Genomic DNA, 17868 nt, shown 5'->3' with positions numbered 1-17868 from the left:
CGTGCCACCCTACTGCAAAACCATTTCAACATTTCTGTGAGGGTTAGGTTTAGGGGATAGAATATATATTATAAAAATCATTCTATGGAGAGTCCACATAATGATAGGAGTAACAATGTTTGTGACTGTGTGTGTTTACAGGTTTAATATATGTACGTCTCTGATGTCTGTTTTAGATCTTTTCATCTGGAAAGCAACATCTACTAAACATCTTAAATATGAGATTTACAACATTCTAGATCATAAATGTCTCAAATACATCTGCTGAATGTCTTACTGACATTCAAGACAATATTTGTCATTTTATAGACATATTGCATATGAGCAAACAATGTAAAATAGATGTTAAGATGTAAACGCACATCAAATAGACGTCTGGTTGATGTACGTGTGCTATCAGGGATAGTTTGTACAGTATAAACATCATTATGTCTATGGAGAGTCCTCATTATGATAGGACTACCAACATATGTGTGTGCGTGCGTGTGTGTGTGCGTGTGTGTGCGTGCGTGTGCGTGCGTGTGCGTGTGCGTGCGTGTGTGTGTGTGTGTCAAACACATTGTCACCTAATGTAAACAAAGATGGCTGGACTGGAATGATTGCATTTCCCTGATGTGTTAACTGCATATAGGTGAGCTGTTTTCATTTATGGTGATGTTATGCGACAATTCGTTTCGACAATGATGAATTACTTATGTGTTACAATTTGGTTGTCTGTTTCAATGAGCGTACTGTGTGCTTGAAAAGACTATTGAGTTGCTGTTTGAGTTACTTGTGATTGACAACAGAATGATCACCTAATGTAAACACATGGCTGCGAGGAACATTGATCCCAATTTTGTGCTGACTGTTTGTATACGAGCTGTAAACTTTTATAGTAGTAATTTTGTGACCATTTGGATGTCTATGGCATAAAATAATCATACCATGTGCTTGAAAAGACTCTATGAGTATCAGTTTGTGTGAATATGAATTACAGGCACTTGGGCAGAGCAGTTTAGTGTTGGTATGAAAACCGATTTGAATCTGACATCACTGACTGCTGCAGAAACACAAATGTGTGACGCTACTCTAAGGGTGCCAGTCATAAACCATCACAAATATGCAACAGTAGTGTGAAAGGGTTAAGTGACAGATGCATAAACATTGTTCTTTTGAATTGTTTTCCTAAAATGAGTAAAAATAATAGTCTATATAAAATATAATGATTACAAAAAAGACCTCATTCTAATGAAACATTAAAAATATATGTCTTCTGTGCGTATTTGTTAAGGATTTTAATTTTTTAAAAGGAATAAATACAGGTGCTGTTTCAGTGAATTTACTGACCATTCAATAAATTCAAGACCAATTAGGGCCTGGGTTTAAGGGGTTAATATGGGTATAAACAGGGTTTTACAGCTCAACATACTTAAGTTTGTCCAGTGTGCAGTTTGGATCGTTGAGTCTTTCATTGAGCAGCTTGACTCCTGATTCTCCTGGGTGATTGTAGCTCAGAACCAGCTCTTTCAGGCGTGAGAGATTTGATCTCAGAGCTAATGCCACAGAACAACAGCCTTCTTCTGTCACCATACAGCCAGATAATCTACAAACACACATACATAACAGTCAGATAATCTAAAAACGTGCATATAACCAGTCAAATAATCTACAAACGCACATCAACAGTCAGATAACCTACAAACAAACATCAGCATTTACCAGCAGCCATATTAACCTGTAGCCCAAGGCTGGTTGCCACTGAAGCTAAGCAAGGTTGAGCCTGGTCAGTACCTGGATGAGAGACCTCCTGGGGAAGACTAAGTTTGCGACTGGAAGAGATATTAGGGAGGCCAGCAGGGGGTGCTCACCCTGTAGTCTCTGTGGGTCTTAATGCCCCAGTATAGTGAAGGGGACATTATACTGGAAAAAGACACTGTCCTTTGGATGAGATGTTAAAAACAGATCCTCACTCTCTTTGGTTATTAAAATCATCCTAGAGTACTTCTCGTAAAGAGTAGGGGTATAACCCTAGTGTCCTGGCTAAATTCCCCCCATTGGCCCTTCTCAATCATGGGCTCCTAATAATCCCCAGCCAATAACTGGCTCTATAACTCTCTCCTCTCCACCAATAGCTGGTGTGGGGTGAGCATACTGGTGCACTATATCTGCCGTCGCATCATCCATGTGGATGCTGCACACTAGTGGTTGTTGAGGAGAGTCCCCTGTTCACTGTGTAAAGCGCTTTGATTATAGTGTCAGAAAAGCGCTATATAAATTAATGTTCATTCAACAGTCAGATAATCTAAAAACACACACACACATAAAAAGTCAGATAAACTACATTTACATTTAGTCGTTAAGCAGATCCTTTTATCCAAAGTGACTTACAAATGAGGAACATAAACACTTTGTCATATAAAAGTAAACTGTACCTGCAGGATCACACTGCCAAGTTCTAAGTGTTGCTATAATAGTACAGAAACTAGCACAGAAGAAAGAGACAGATAAGGATTTTTTTAAAGATTTCTTAAATAGTAAGTGCCATTATTTAGGACAGGTTAAGTGCTCACAGAATAGATATGTTTTCAGCTTTTTCTTGAATGTTGAAATGGTTTCAGCAGAACGCCAGGTGGTTGAAAGCTCATTCCTCCACTGGGGGACAGAGAAAGCGAATGAATGTGAAGTGCCTCGTTGTGATGGGACCACCAGGTGTAAGAGGGCGCTGTTCCACTGGTTGTCCTGAGGGCCAAATTCAAAGCTTTGAATTTTAAGCATAGCCAGTGGAGTAAGACTAAGTGGGGTATGATGTGAGCCCTCTTCGGTGGGTTGAAAAACAGACGTGCCGCCGCATTCAGGACCATCTGCAGTGGCTTGATAGCACTAGCTGGAAGGCCATCCAACAGAACACTGCAGAAGTCCAATCTTGAAATAACCAGAGCTTGGACCAGGGACTGCGCAGCATATTCAGACAGGAAAGGTCTGATTTTTCTGATGTAATAAAGCACAAACCTGCAAGACCAGGCAGTTGATGAGATGTGAGTACTAAAATGTAGCTGTTCATCAATTACTACTCTCAGGTTTCAGCTCTCCTGATAGGTCTCACAATACTGGAGCACAGATGAACAGTAACAGATGGGCTTGCTAGGATCACAAGTTCCATCAACGAGTTTGGTCTTGGCCAGGTTGAGATGAAGGTGGTGTTCCTTCATTCAGGCAGAGATCTCCAAAAGGCAGGCAGAGATATGTTACACCCTCCCCAGCCTAGGGATGGAAAGGTGCAACAAGGACAGATTTTATAATTCTCCTGCCTTGGCAATTAACACAAATAAGCAACACATTTCAACCCGGACTCCCTTGTTAGGTAGAAACAGGAGAAAAAATATTAAATAGAAAATAAATATTACCCACCTCCATATGGCTTCCATAAAATGATAAACAAGGAAGTAAATGAAAAATGTAACAATACAAAACAAAAAATGAGAGTCTATGCAATGCTCATAAAGTGTACTCTGTTTAGTGTTGTGAGCAAAGTATTAAGAATGTACACAATCTGGGGCAGGAGAAAGGAACACCTCTCACAGACACCTGGTGGCATTTTAACCTGTCATGAAAGGCAGATGGAAAACAAAACGAAAAAAAAAAAAACTAAAACACACACACACAGGGAGACAACATAAAGAGATACGCCCGAGGATGTAACAGATATGATTTGAGACAGTTGGATCATCAGGTAGGAACGATATGTAGAGCTGCGTATCATCTGCAATATTCAGTCTGATGAGTTCATTACTTGAACAGTTGGAGTCACCAATTCACACACACCAGTATAAGAGTGCGAGTGCACAGTCAAGAGTGTCCAGACGGTGTGCACATATTTACGGCAAGATTATATAAAAAAATAAATATTAAAAGGCAATTTTGTGTGTACATAACATATATATATATATATCAGGCTGCTGGTACCTGTGAAGTACACTGAGACTGAACTCATATGGTGCATCTCAATCAGCTTTAGATCATTAGTCAGCACACTGGTCAGGGAGTCGTCCATTTTTAGGATTGTCCCAATCACAAAATTGTTCCAGTGCACTAAAACGGTCACTCAAAAATCCCAGAATGCACCATAAAAACCAGTGAGCATCACATATCTCTGTGTTCACATCGTGTCACATCTTGTAAAGTGTAAATTTAGTGAAAGCTTAGTTTTCTGTCTTTGAAAGAATTTGTTTATAACTATCTTTTATCCATAATGTGCAGAAAAGGGAAACAATCATACAAACTTTAAAAAAAGTAGCTAAAACACTTTAAATGACTGTATAACCCATTGAAGAGACTGAACGTCTATCTCTCACAGCCTGACTGTAATTCCCATAAAAATCAAAGATGTGAATAAGGTCTATAGAGGAACAATGTATAAATGCAATACTCTCATTGCATCACTTTTCATTTGACACCTGCAGAAATCCAGCCACGATGAAACACAATTTCTTCAAACACATTTTTATTAAGTCGTTTGTTCCTCACTGTGCATTAGTTGTGACAACGGCCTTTATCCATAGACTATAAACTTTCATACCGTATTTAAAAAAAATAATAATAATCTGTGGCAAACACTATATATTTGCAGGGCTAGCCATTGTATTTAATGGTTATCTCAGTTTTTACATTTTGAGTCCAAAAATGTCCTGCCGTTGGGATTGCGTCATTTTGTTAGGCCGCACGAGACTTTCCCAACGCAACGCTCCGACTCAGATTATACACGGCCATCAAATGCAAAATCAAGTGATTACTAATTAAAGTAAAATGGACATAAAGCGCTACGAATATTTATTGCATTGTTACAAACACATTTGATGATATAAAAAAGAATAAAAATTAATATAAAAAATACTTTTCGATTTTAAATGTCCTCTTCATCTTCCAAAATAAATGCAAATACTTATTTTTTTAATTATAGTTAGGTTTTTATTCACATTATCCACTAACAAAAATAACTGTGGTGCCAAAGCTGTGTCCTGTTAAATCACTGATGGCCATTTGGACTTCTGTTTAGAATTATGCCACTGCAATTATTAAATTCAGCTGTTTGTTACTTCTGTGTTCATGTATGTTTAATGTTTTATTATTTTAATCTTTATTTTATTGCAGAATTTATTTGTTAGCTCTGTAAAGTGTTCCCCACAGGTTAATATTTTTGTGTGTGTACTTTACCTCACAGGCAGTGGTGCAGTGTTTCAGCCTCAAACACTGGTTTAGTGCATGGCTCTAATTGATGGGTAATTCAATTGTACATTTCATTATCTCTTTTATATTATAGACAATGATGTGGATGGAGAGACTGTTGCAATTGGTCTGACGGAGTCTATGGTTTCATTCCTGTTTGAGGGATCATTTAAGAAGCAGCAAAATTCCACAGATTTGTCCAACAAATGAAGGAAACGGAGACGTTAACGTGTTCAAGATTCATATTTTGTAAATAAAGTGGTAAACTATGTTGTAAATACAACACACACTAAGCACTCGTGTGGCTTCATAAATTGAGGTTAAACCACTGATTTGGATTTCCTGCCTGACATATTGTAAATACCACAAGCACCCGCCGTGAACAATCTGTCCCTCACGGACTGCGTGACTTCACCACAAGTCATTTTTTTTCCGGTAACTAACCAACTAATAACATTTTTAGTCGACTAATCCTCTTTTAGTCGACTAACGATTAGTTGAATATTATGGGGCAGCCCTAGTCTTTACTACCTTTCTGGGCCTTGAAAGTGGTAGTTGTGTAGCTGTCAATGGAGGGATCAGAAAGCTGTCAGACTTCATTAAAAATATCTTAATTTGTTGTCTGAAGATGAACACAAAGTATTACAGGTTTGGAACAACATGAGGGTGAGTAAATAATGACAGAATGTAATTTTTTGGCACATATTTACAGTAAGACTTGTTTGGAAAAATTCTGAAGTTAGTGTTGATTGCAATTTTGACAAATTAATACAAAGGAATTGAATTGAAACGGTTAAACTGATGCCATCGTTACTGTGTAATGGAAGGGAATGTAATTTGTGATATGCGCTGTCGATCACAGCAGACTGAGCCATCTGACCCATTAGAGCAGAGTAGGCTCTTAGAAAAGAGGGGTTTAGAGAGACCGAATCATTTATGAGAAGAGAGATAATACTGCAATGAAAATTACAGTGTTTTTTGAACTTGGATGCATGTAAACCTAACCTCCAAAACCAATTTAGCAATCTTTAAAATACCATAATAGGGACACTTTAAAATTCTTATTATTATTATTATGGTTCTTCTTCTGAGACTTTAATTTTCCAAGAGAAACTCCTCCTAGAGCCTTCAACCTACAACCACCAAACACAGCAGAGATCTTTAGGCTGTAATTCCCTGTAGCAGACTTCCGAATTTCATTCATTTATAAAATATACATTCCATTAGTATTAATCACTAATGGTTTATTCTCTGTTCTTTGTCAGTCTTTCTTCCAGAGCAAGCCATCAAGAGGTACAACAAGGTCTTGGACTATTTGAAAGGTGGGACAACAAAAACCCAGGCATACTTCAAATGTGGCGTGGATAGAAAGACCATTGCTGATACTGCTGCAACTGCGGAGCTCGAAGCTTGTGACATAGAGGCCTACAAACATTTGCGAGGCACCTTCCAAAGAGGACAGAAACGGTCTGATTTTGCAGAGCGGTGCAGAGAATTATGCAGACAGGAGCCAGTGCAAAGCACCATTGAAAACAAAAAGAACGTTGGCTTGCTTATAGACTTTTGTGAGAGACAAAAATAATCTGTTTATGCATGTGTATGTGTGTTTCTTTGTATGATAAATACCATTCCATGCATGTTCTAGCCCAGTGGCTACACACAGTCACTTTAACTGTTTCATGTTGCATGACTACTGTTTAAAGTCAGCCATCATAAATATGGCCCAGTGCCTATACACACTGCCACTTTAGCTGTTGCTTGTTCCATGCGTCTTGTTAAAATCAGCAATTTTTCCAGTCATGATGAATAAATATCATGTGCAAGCAAACACTGAAGTCATTTTAAGCTTTTGAGGTTTTTGGTGAAGTTTTAGATGGTAATTCCCATAGAAGTATGCAGTAACACTTTAGTCATTACTAGTTAGTTACCATGATTATTACAGTAGTTACTAATGAAAAGCTAATCCTAAAGTGTAGATTCTTCTATTCATTCACAAGATATTCACACACATACACATATATGTATATATGAGCTAGGAGACATACATAAAAACATATTTTTTGAGAGGTAGGTTAAATAATGAAATAACTGTATATGGTATTTGGATGGCTGATGACTCAATATGTTCCAGTAGTCACCATGACTCTAGTGATTCAATGCCAGTCCAGAGGAATGCCAGAAAATTGGCCACAGGACAAGTAAGGTCCCAACAACTGCATTTAAAAATCCATTTCTTTAAAATTATTCAGTTGATAAATAGTTCTAGGAGACAGCATAAGCTAATTATTGACAGCTTTCCCAAATCATAAGTCTGCTATGCTATGCTATGCCATATTGATAATCTAAACAACGTTGTGTATTCCTTTACAGTAGCAGTTCAAATGTTAATGTGGTGCTAGTCATTTGTCCTGCATTAGTTATTGATTAGTTTTGCATGAATTATGAAACTTTTTCAGTAGTTCTCTGGGACTCTTTAAAAAAATAGTAGTTATTTATTAGTTAATAGTGAGCTACCACTTTCATCTGTGTGCTATTACTTACTAATTCATTAATCAGAGCTTCTTGTTAGTTAATAGTAGTTACTAGATTGTTAATATTGTGTTACACATTTATTCCTGTGTAGTTATTCGTTAACGAAGGAACCTTATTCTAAAGTGTTACCGAGTTTTCTAAAGAGCTGGACATAAATTAATGTTGTGATCATTTTGAACTGTGATGTCACAATCAGAATAACTTGATTCACTTGAGAGGAAACAGACTCAGCAGAGGGAGCCATCCACAAGTACACAGTAGTTGGCGATCGTTACATCGCCAAGGCCGATAAATCCGATGATATTCTGACATATTTAATTATCGGCGTTGGCCGATAAATTTCCCCATTTGGCGACGAAAATCACCTGCCTGCACGTGAAGCATATGAGACATGTACACGACTAGTCATGGTTTGTTTTGTTGTTACATGCCATCGTGTGATATGTCGGCCTTGTATCGGTCTATTGGACACCCTGCTCTCTGGATATCGATAACGGCCATTAAAAACCCCATATCGGTCAACCAATGGTACACAGTAACCACAGCTATGCACCACAATATATTCATATCGTATATTCCAATGTACTAATAAATCTGCAAACACAAACCTCAGTATTTCCAGTGTACAGTGAGGACTCTTCAGTGCATCAGAGAGCAGCTTCACTCCTGAATCCTGCAGGTTATTGTTACTCAGGTCCAGCTCTCTAAGGGATTTTGATGATTGTAGAACTGAAGACAAACTTTCACAGCACTGATCAGTGAATTTACAAGCTGCAAATCTAAAACAAATAAAGAAACAATGATAAAGAGCAGTTTTATATAACAAATGGTAATAACAGAGTGAATGCTCTACAGTTTGATATGAAGGGTTGTGACAGTCACTGAGCCATTTATTGTTTCATTGTCACAGCTATGAACCACAATATATTCATATTGTATATTCCAATGTACTAATGAATCTGCAAACACAAACCTCAGTATTTCCAGTGTACAGTGAGGACTCTTCAGTGCATTAGAGAGCAGCTTCACTCCTGAATCCTGCAGGTCATTGATACTCAGGTCCAGCTCTCTCAGTGATTTTGATGATTGTAGAACTGAAGACAAACTTTCACAGCACTGATCAGTGAATCTACAAGCTGCAAATCTAAAACAAATAAAGAAACAATGATAAAAAGCAGTTGTATAAAACAAATGGTAATAACAGAGTGAATGCTCTACAGTTTGATATGAAGGGTTGTGACAGTCACTGAGCCATTTATTGTTTCATTGTCACAGCTATGAACCACAATATATTCATATCGTACATTCCAAAATACTAATAAATCTGCAAAAACAAACCTCAGTATTTCCAGTGTACAGTGAGGACTCTTCAGTGCATCAGAGAGCAGATTCACTCCTGAATCCTGCAGGTCATTGTTACTCAGGTCCAGCTCTCTCAGTGATTTTGATGATTGTAGAACTGAAGACAAACTTTCACAGCACTGATCAGTGAATCTACAAGCTGCAAATCTAAAACAAATAAAGAAACAATGATAAAAAGCAGTTGTATAAAACAAATGGTAATAACAGAGTGAATGCTCTACAGTTTGATATGAAGGGTTGTGACAGTCACTGAGCCATTTATTGTTTCATTGTCACAGCTATGAACCACAATATATTCATATCGTACATTCCAAAATACTAATAAATCTGCAAAAACAAACCTCAGTATTTCCAGTGTACAGTGAGGACTCTTCAGTGCATCAGAGAGCAGCTTCACTCCTGAATCCTGCAGGTCATTGCTACTCAGATCCAGCTCTCTCAGACTTGAGGAGTTTGAGCTGAGAACTGAGGCCAGTGCTGAACAACTTTGCTCTGTCAGATTGCAGCGCATCAGACTGAGAGAAATGACAAGATAACAGTGTGTTAATCTATATGTTTTAGTGAAGGCTTCTCAGCACAGCTGTTGGGTACAAAGAAAAAATATATGGCCACTGTGTTTGATTGCTCATAGTCGTTTGCTAATTTTTTGAAGATCTTCTACTGTCAAGACCCAGTCTGGACTGCCCAACTTGTTTTGTTCTGGAGTTCTGTCTGTTTTGGTCCATGTGTGCATTTTTTTTAGCACATGTCTTTGTTTGTGTTTGTGTCAGCCATGTGCTCTACTTACTCTGCCTCCTCATTCCACCTTGCCACACCTCCTCATCTGATCCTTGTTGTGTTGATTATCATCACTTGTTCCTCATGTGCTCTCCCTCTACATACTGTGCCTTCTACCTTCTTGTGTCTGTTAGATCATTTTGTGAGTTTGGTTAGTCAGTCATTCCTAGTCTGTTTCTCCAGTTGGTGTTTTGTTTATTTTCTTAGTTTCAAATTGGTTCTATTAATTTTACAGTGAGAGTTGTTGGTTTGTATTTTTTTTCATAAAAGCTCTTTGTTTAGCATCCTAGCACTTGAGTCCAAATTCCTTCAAAATATCCTGATATCTAAGAATTTTTATGTCTCGAAAACATATTTGAACTTCCCCAAATCAACTCTAATGTATGATGGAAGTGAAGTTAGGTCAATTAAGCAGTTTAGTAAAGTTATATATTAACAGCATAATACTTAAACTGTTTATCACACAGTTATAGCCTGTTCATTGTTATGTTAACATTTAAATTTGTGCAAATCCTGATTAATCCTGTCAAACAATTAATTCTAATGAAATAAAATTAAACATATATGATTTATACATAAGCCAAATATTTTTCTCAGGTGCAAAAATCACGAAATAATTCCACAAAGTGACATCAGCCTGCAACACGCTCCAAGTAATCAAGGGTTTAGGTTGTTCCAGTTAAACACATTGCATGTCTTACAAAAGGTATTGGACACTTCGCTACAGCGTAAGCAGTGACATACATCCAAGTCCATGTGACAGAGTGAAGTATGCAAGGGGATACCATTTTTAAATGGATGGTAGGCCTGAGCAGCGCACTCCTGAGGCGGAATTAGGAAATGTGACACATAGTGACGTAGCTATTTCACAGAAGTAATGGCTGGACTGCAAACCATGTCTTTCAGGAGCAGTGTTTTCTGTGGGAGAGAGTAACTCCCTTTGGGGTGGAATTTGTGCTTTGTAACTTTGCAGACCTTTTACATGCACAAACCACTATATTACACACTAATGGAAAGGTAATGTCCCAATAAGTATAATAGGGCCTCTTTAAGCCTAATCTAGACACTAATTAGATCATGTTTTAACAATGTAAACCAAAAAATGATGTCACTGTGACATCATCATACGTAACAACTTGCTACAAAAAAAGTCAATTGTTTAGCTGTTTTAAATGGCAGCAAATGTAGGTGCTTCTCTTTCACAATGTGGCCCTGTTTTTCAGGCCACCATGTAAAACACTTGGCATTAAGCTGAGAAGTCAATTTACTCTATCGATCTTTTAAAGAGAAAATAAGGCTTTGACATCATGTATTTATACTTGCGCTCATCCTATAATGACAAGAGAGATTTCAGAAGACATGACAACATTTCTGATAAGTGAACACAGTGATCAATGATACTCTCTGGTTTTTATGGTGCATTTAGATAATTTTTAGGAAGAGAATGTTTCAGTGCACTGGAATGATTTTGCGACTGGGACAGCCGTAAAAATGGCGATATTTACGATCTGCGAGATTTACCAGTTGTAGTAGCCGGAGCAGTTGAAAACGGAGCCATCAAGCCGGACACATTCTGTTTCACAACATGTGCTGAACCCACATTAGTCACAGAAGATCCCACAATGATTGCTTTGTTTATTACAGATGAAGTGGAAATCAGAACTCAGATTTGAAATTTACATATAAAAACCGAAAACATTACTGATTTGAAAAGATTGAGTTCTTCTAAATACAGCGTCTGCTGTGTGTACAAGAGAAAGTCCAATAAAAGTCTAATTATTTTGATACCAATAAACGAGTCCATATTTGTAGTAATTTTGAATTGTTTTTATGAATAAACATGATATTACTATGATAAACATGTTATAAAATGAGATAAATAATGTGCTGTTATAAAAACATGAATTAACAAGAGTTTATTGGAACTGGAGTTGTCATAATAAACACCTTGGTAATGGCATACCATCATACTACTCTTAATTCTTTCTCAGACTGACATAGCTGAAGTAGTAAAAGTAGTATGTGTCGCATCCCATGAAACACACGTCACCATTGTCCTCTGTGATTCTGGCCAATCATGAATAAGTTGTGACATCATCAGAGCTCTTGCAACCACTCTGGAGAAGCTGCATTGGCAGTGCCAGCCGGCTGTTCTTGAATTGCTCTCGCGGTTCTTTAATGGCATACATCACGGTGGCGGCACTGGCGCCATCTTAAGTCACACAACATTTCTAACCGACATGCACTGCTTCAAGTCAAACTCTGATTGGATCTGATCACACAGCGCTGCATGAAGTTAAACATCTATTGATTACACTTAGATGAAAACATTACCTACAGATGATAACACAATATTTACCACCAAATTCTCTTTTCCTCTGTGTACAATCTTCTAATTTAACAATAATGTCACCTCAGTAAATCAGTCAACAAAGATAAACACTTGACATAAAGCCGTCTAAACTAATAATTCATTACCAATCTAAATAAATGTTGATCACTATATTATTCACATCTTAATGTAATTTTATATATTACAGTATAACATCATTTAATATAGTTTTTAGTCAAATCCATTAAAGGATTATCAAAACAGAAACAGAAAAACTGTGTAAAATAAACTTTGCAGGAATAAAGGAAGCTACAATATGACAAATAAATTAATAAAGTATAAAGCAATCAAACCCTTAAAATAATAGTAATTATTATTCAGTATTATATTATAATAATAAACTTGACTGAGTCCCCCAATAATAATTCAGTATTATAATAATAAACTTGACTGAGTCCCCCGATAATAATTCAGTATTGTATCATATTTAACTGGGTTTTTGCACATCATGTTCATTGAAGAAATGTTTTAGTAAAAATATATGCCGGTAAATTATGATTTATTTATTAGGCTGATTTGTATTATTGTATGTGGAAGCAAAAATAAAAATGATAAAGTATCAGTATGAAGTAAATAAAGTATCGTTTTGTATTTATTTAGTGGAAAACTGTAGAAAACATGCTTTTGTTATATTAAACTAGATTATTAACTTTGCATTAAACATTTTGAATCTATTTGGCTACAATGTCTGTTTAAAATGAAGGTAAAACTATAAAAAGTAACACATGAAACCAAACAAACATCAAAATAGTATAAGGGGTTGTTTTTAATTTAACAAAGTACATTAAAATGTAACCTCTGCTATTTAATTTCAATAAAGTGAGATTAAAACACTAAATTACTCACTCAGCTTTTCTGGATGCTTTGATCACCGGCAGCAGTCTCAGAAGACATTCATGTGATGGATCATATTTCCTCAGATTAAACTGATCCAGCTCCTCTTCTGAGTTCAGCAACACAAACACCAGAGCTGACCACTGAGCAGGAGAGAGACGGACTCCAGAGAGACGATTGATATCTCTTCTGTTCACGTATGTTTGTACTTCCTGCACTAGAGAATGATCATTGAGTTCATTCAGACAGTGGAACAGATTGATGGATTTCTCTGGAGAGGGATTCTCCCTGATCTTCATCTTAATGTACTTAACTATTTCCTGTTTGCGGTTAGAGCTGCTTCCTGTCTGTGTCAGTAGGTCTTGTAAGATTGTCTGATTGGACTTCAGTGAGAGACCCAGAAGGAATCGAATGAAAAGGTCCAGGTGTCCGTTCTCACTCTGTAAAGCCTTGTCCACTTCACTCTTCAGGAAATCACTCATAGATGACCTAAACTTACTGAAGAGACCTGATTTCTGTTGATAAAAGGAAAGAAAAGCATACAGAGCAGCGAGAAACTCCTGAATGCTCAGATGCACAAAGCTGAACACCTTCCCCAGGTGCAGTCCAAACTCCTCTCTGAAGATTTGGGTACAGACTCCCGAGTACACTGACGCTTCTCTGACATCAATGCCACACTCTCTCAGGTCCTCCTCATAGAAGATCAGGTTCCCTTTTTCCAGCTGTTGAAAAGCCAGTTTTCCCAGAGACAGAATCCTCTTTCTAGCCTGCTGAAGATCCACCTCACATTTCCCATCATACTTCTGGCTCTTCAGTTTGCTCTGAAAGATCAGGAAGTGTGTGAACATTTGAGTGAGAGTCTTGGGGATCTCTGCACTCTCTGCTTCACTCAACAGTCTCTGGAGAACAGTGGCTGAAATCCAACAGAAGACTGGTATGTGACACATGATGTAAAGGCTTCTTGATGATTTCATGTGTGTGATGATTCTGTTGGCCAGACGCTCATCTTTTATTCTCTTCCTGAAATACTCGTCCTTCTGAGGGTCATTGAAGCCTCGTACATCTGTGAGCTGGTCAACACACTCAGGAGGAATCTGATTGGCTGCTGCTGGTCGAGAGGTGATCCAGAGCAGAGCAGAAGGAAGCAGATTCCCCTTGATGAGGTTGGTCAGCAGCACATCCACTGAGGCCGATTCTGTCACATCACACAAAATATCATTGTTCTGGAAATCTAGAGGAAGTCGACACTCATCCAGACCATCAAAAATGAAAATGACTTTGTAGTCATCAAGGAATGTTTTCAATTCTCTCAGTTCTTTTGTATCTGTGAAAAACTGATGAAGAAGATCCATCAAACTGATATTTTTATGCTTCATCAGATTGAGCTCTCTGAAAGGAAGTGGAAATATGAAGTGAACATCCTGATTTGCTTTTCCTTCAGTCCAGTCCACAATGAACTTCTGCACAGAGACAGTTTTCCCAATCCCAGCAACTCCTTTACTCAGCACAGTTCTGATGGCTTTGTCTTGTCCAGGTAAGGCTTTAAAGATGTCATTGCATTTGATTGGTGTTTCCTGTGTCTCTGCTCTCCTGGATGCTGTCTCAATCTGTCTCACCTCATGTTCATTATTGATCTCTGCACTCCCTCCCTCTGTGATGTACAGCTCTGTGTAGATCTCATTCACAAGTGTTGAGCTGCTTTGATTTGACATTCCTTCAGTAATTCTCTGGAATTTCTCTTTTAGTTTTGTTTTGAGTTTTTGTTGATGCACAGAAATCAGTTCTGATGTAAAGAGGAAAAGAAATGGGAATTATAATTGATGTTGATGTTTAATGGTCATTAGACATTAAGTTTATTTTCTTTCACTAATATTGAGTGAATCCAGACACTGTGTTTCCTCTGAAGGTGACGTGATGTAATAGTGACGTGAGTGCTGAGCTCTTACTGGTTTGAAGTGTGTTAGCTGAGGTCTGTCAGCTTCATCTTCTTCAGGACGTGCAGTGTGATCTTCAGAAACCCCTCTCTGACTCTGCTCTGACCTTCATCATCCTCCTCTCTCTCAGAGCATGCTGGGGAATCTGAGATCAGTAGTCTCTTGAAACTCTTCAGCTCTTTCTTCATCAGAGAGATGATTTTGTGCTCAAGTTCCTGAAATCAGTGAACATTCAAACAACAAACTTCATTCAGTAACAGACAAGAACTGAAGGATCAGTGGACAAGAATCACCACTAATTTTATTTGTGCTTTAGTTGTCTTGAATTTATCAGTGTGTGTGCGTGTGTGTGTTGGTGTGTGTGGCGTGTATTTATCACTTTGTGGGGACCAAATGTCCCCATAAGGATAGTAAAACCGAAATTTTTGACCTTGTGGGGACATTTTGTCGGTCCCCATGAGGAAAAACAGCTTATAAATCACACTAAATTATGTTTTTGAAAATGTAAAAATGCAGAAAGTTTTCTGTGAGGGTTAGGTTTAGGGGTAGGGTTAGGTTTAGGGGATAGAATATAAAGTTTGTACAGTATAAAAACCATTATGTCTATGGAAAGTCCCCATAAAACATGGAAACACAACATGTGTGTGTGTGTGTGTGTGTGTGTGTGTTATTAAGATGAGGGTGAAGCAAAAAAAACTCTCTCACACACACACACCTCAAAAATGGTGTCCAATGGCACTTTCCCAGCAGTTGACTCTGATTCATCCTGTTTGTTTCTGTAGTTGATCAAAGACTCTCCTGAACTGAATTTAATTGGATGATTCATTGACCAGTCACTCTTCATGGACACACAGCTGGGTTCAGGAGATTCTCCATGAATGACACTAAAACAGCAATTAAACAGAGTTTAGTTCATGTGTTTTATTAGTAATCTGAAAACATAATTTCAACATCCAGTGCAATAAAACACATTTAATGATGTGTCTTATATATTATATGTCACATGAGAACTTGCAATGTCACTAACATCAACATAAGTTCTCACATAAACCCTCGAGCCGCTGTGAACAAACATCTCTCACAGCACTCATGAATGCACAACAGGCGTCAAGATTTACAGTGAAAAATTACACATTTATACTTTTATTTTAAGTTTTAAAGTGAGTCACTCTCCACTGCCATTGTATTAACAAGACCACTCACCATATTCATTAAAACATCTGCTTTTGTGTCTTCTGCATGAGGGTGAGTGAATTATGACACAATTTTCATTTTTAATGAACTGAGAAATCCTGAAGCTGCAGTGAGGACGTGTGTTTTATTTGATCATTCAGAACACAATGAGCTTCAAAACACGACATAACGGGACATTACAAGCAGGGGCGGGATTACGATTTCTGAGGCCCGAGCAACCGACCAACCCGGGGCCCCATTTTGAAAATAGTTGCTTAAATTACGTAAAATTGATTTTTAAATCATAATTTTAAATTCATCCTATTGTCAGGGTAGAGACCAGGAGATCGGAGGTAAGTGATTCAAATATAGTTTATTTAAAGTATTGAATGTGAAAGGTAAGTATCAGGTGACTTTTCAGATGCTGGTTCAGTGAAGATCGTTCGTTGCACAGAGAACAACAGGTAATCCCAGTGACTTGGATAGTAGAACATTGACTGTATCAGTTCGTTAACTCCTTCTCTTTTCTAGGAGCAATCGGGCCGGCTTGATCAGATCTCGAACAAGAGTTCAGGAATCAGGTAGGTGATCTGGAGATGGCAGAACAACAGTGCATTGGTTATCATGAATCAGGTAAAAGAACGGAATACTCAGGTTCACAGGATCGACGGAGAAATCAGGACTCAGGGAGAAATGGTCTGTTCCTGTTGGAGGCTTGACCAAGACTGGATACAAGGTGAGTGTTTTTATGAGTTGGTTGATGAGGTAACAGATGATGACCAGGTGTGTGTGATTAGTATTTTGGGGAGAGTGATCTTTGAGTGTTGGATTGGTACGAGCTTGACTGATTCCTGACACCTATAAGCCGTTGTAGCAAAGTACATTCAAAATGTTTAATGAAATAAAAATCTAGTTAATTATAATGAATGATGTTTTCCAGGTGTTGTTGTTATTTGTGAACAGAGTGTGCAAGAATCTACTTCACCAGTAACATTTTGGAATTTAGTTGGTATTTATTAATATTATAACCCATCAATTAATGTTTCCCATGGACTACACTTCCCATAATTCCCTGCCCTCATCACTGCCAGCTGTCTCCTGTTGTCCTCACCTGTGTTTAATTTGTCATTAGTCCTTTGTGTATTTAAAGCCCTGTTTGTTTGCTCACCGGTTGTCAGTTGTTGAATGTATTCATGTCTTGTTCTAAACCCTGTTCTTGGTTTTTCTTTACACTCTGAGTTACCGTGTTCATCTTTTGTGTTCATTAAAAGATGCACTTAGATCCTCATTCTCGTCTGCCTCATTACACGGTCACTGCGTGACACACTGAAGAAACACAGAGACGCGGTGCAGCAGTCAAGGATGTTCATCCAGCACGTGTTCATTGGAAAACAATGAAACAACAGAGCAGACACACACAAAAATACGTTTGGTGTGAACGGCCCCTAACTCATCCGTTCGTGTGTATCTGAGCGTGTGAGTGAAAGAAGTTCAGAATATTTTTTCATAAATTACAAACCCAAAGTCCTGCTGACCTGAACCCAGCAGATTCTAACGTGAACCGCTCTGAGAGCGCTGACAACGGCGTGTTCACGTGTGTACCCAGAACATCATGTCACTTCAAGCGGCTTTTGATGAGCTTTCCTACCGGTGTGGGGG

General features: G+C 38.0%; 1 protein-coding gene across 1 annotated transcript in view; it reads right to left on the bottom strand.

The window, feature by feature from the left end:
* LOC127650289 (NACHT, LRR and PYD domains-containing protein 12-like) overlaps window positions 1-17868 on the bottom strand; it is a 459642-nt gene that overhangs the window by 13589 nt on the left and 428185 nt on the right. The window contains exons 16-19 of the mRNA XM_052135611.1: window positions 9076-9246; window positions 8711-8881; window positions 8346-8516; window positions 1412-1585 (exon numbers count right to left, since the gene is read on the bottom strand). Of these exons, the coding sequence (XP_051991571.1) occupies window positions 1412-1585; window positions 8346-8516; window positions 8711-8881; window positions 9076-9246 (687 nt within the window). The remainder of the gene's footprint in view (window positions 1-1411; window positions 1586-8345; window positions 8517-8710; window positions 8882-9075; window positions 9247-17868) is intronic.

The sequence above is a fragment of the Xyrauchen texanus genome, chromosome 10, assembly GCF_025860055.1.
Source record: "Xyrauchen texanus isolate HMW12.3.18 chromosome 10, RBS_HiC_50CHRs, whole genome shotgun sequence".
Taxonomy (NCBI): Eukaryota; Metazoa; Chordata; class Actinopteri; order Cypriniformes; family Catostomidae; genus Xyrauchen; species Xyrauchen texanus.
The sequence above is the reverse complement of the archived record's forward strand: the minus strand, read 5'-3'. Positions and strand labels throughout refer to the sequence as shown.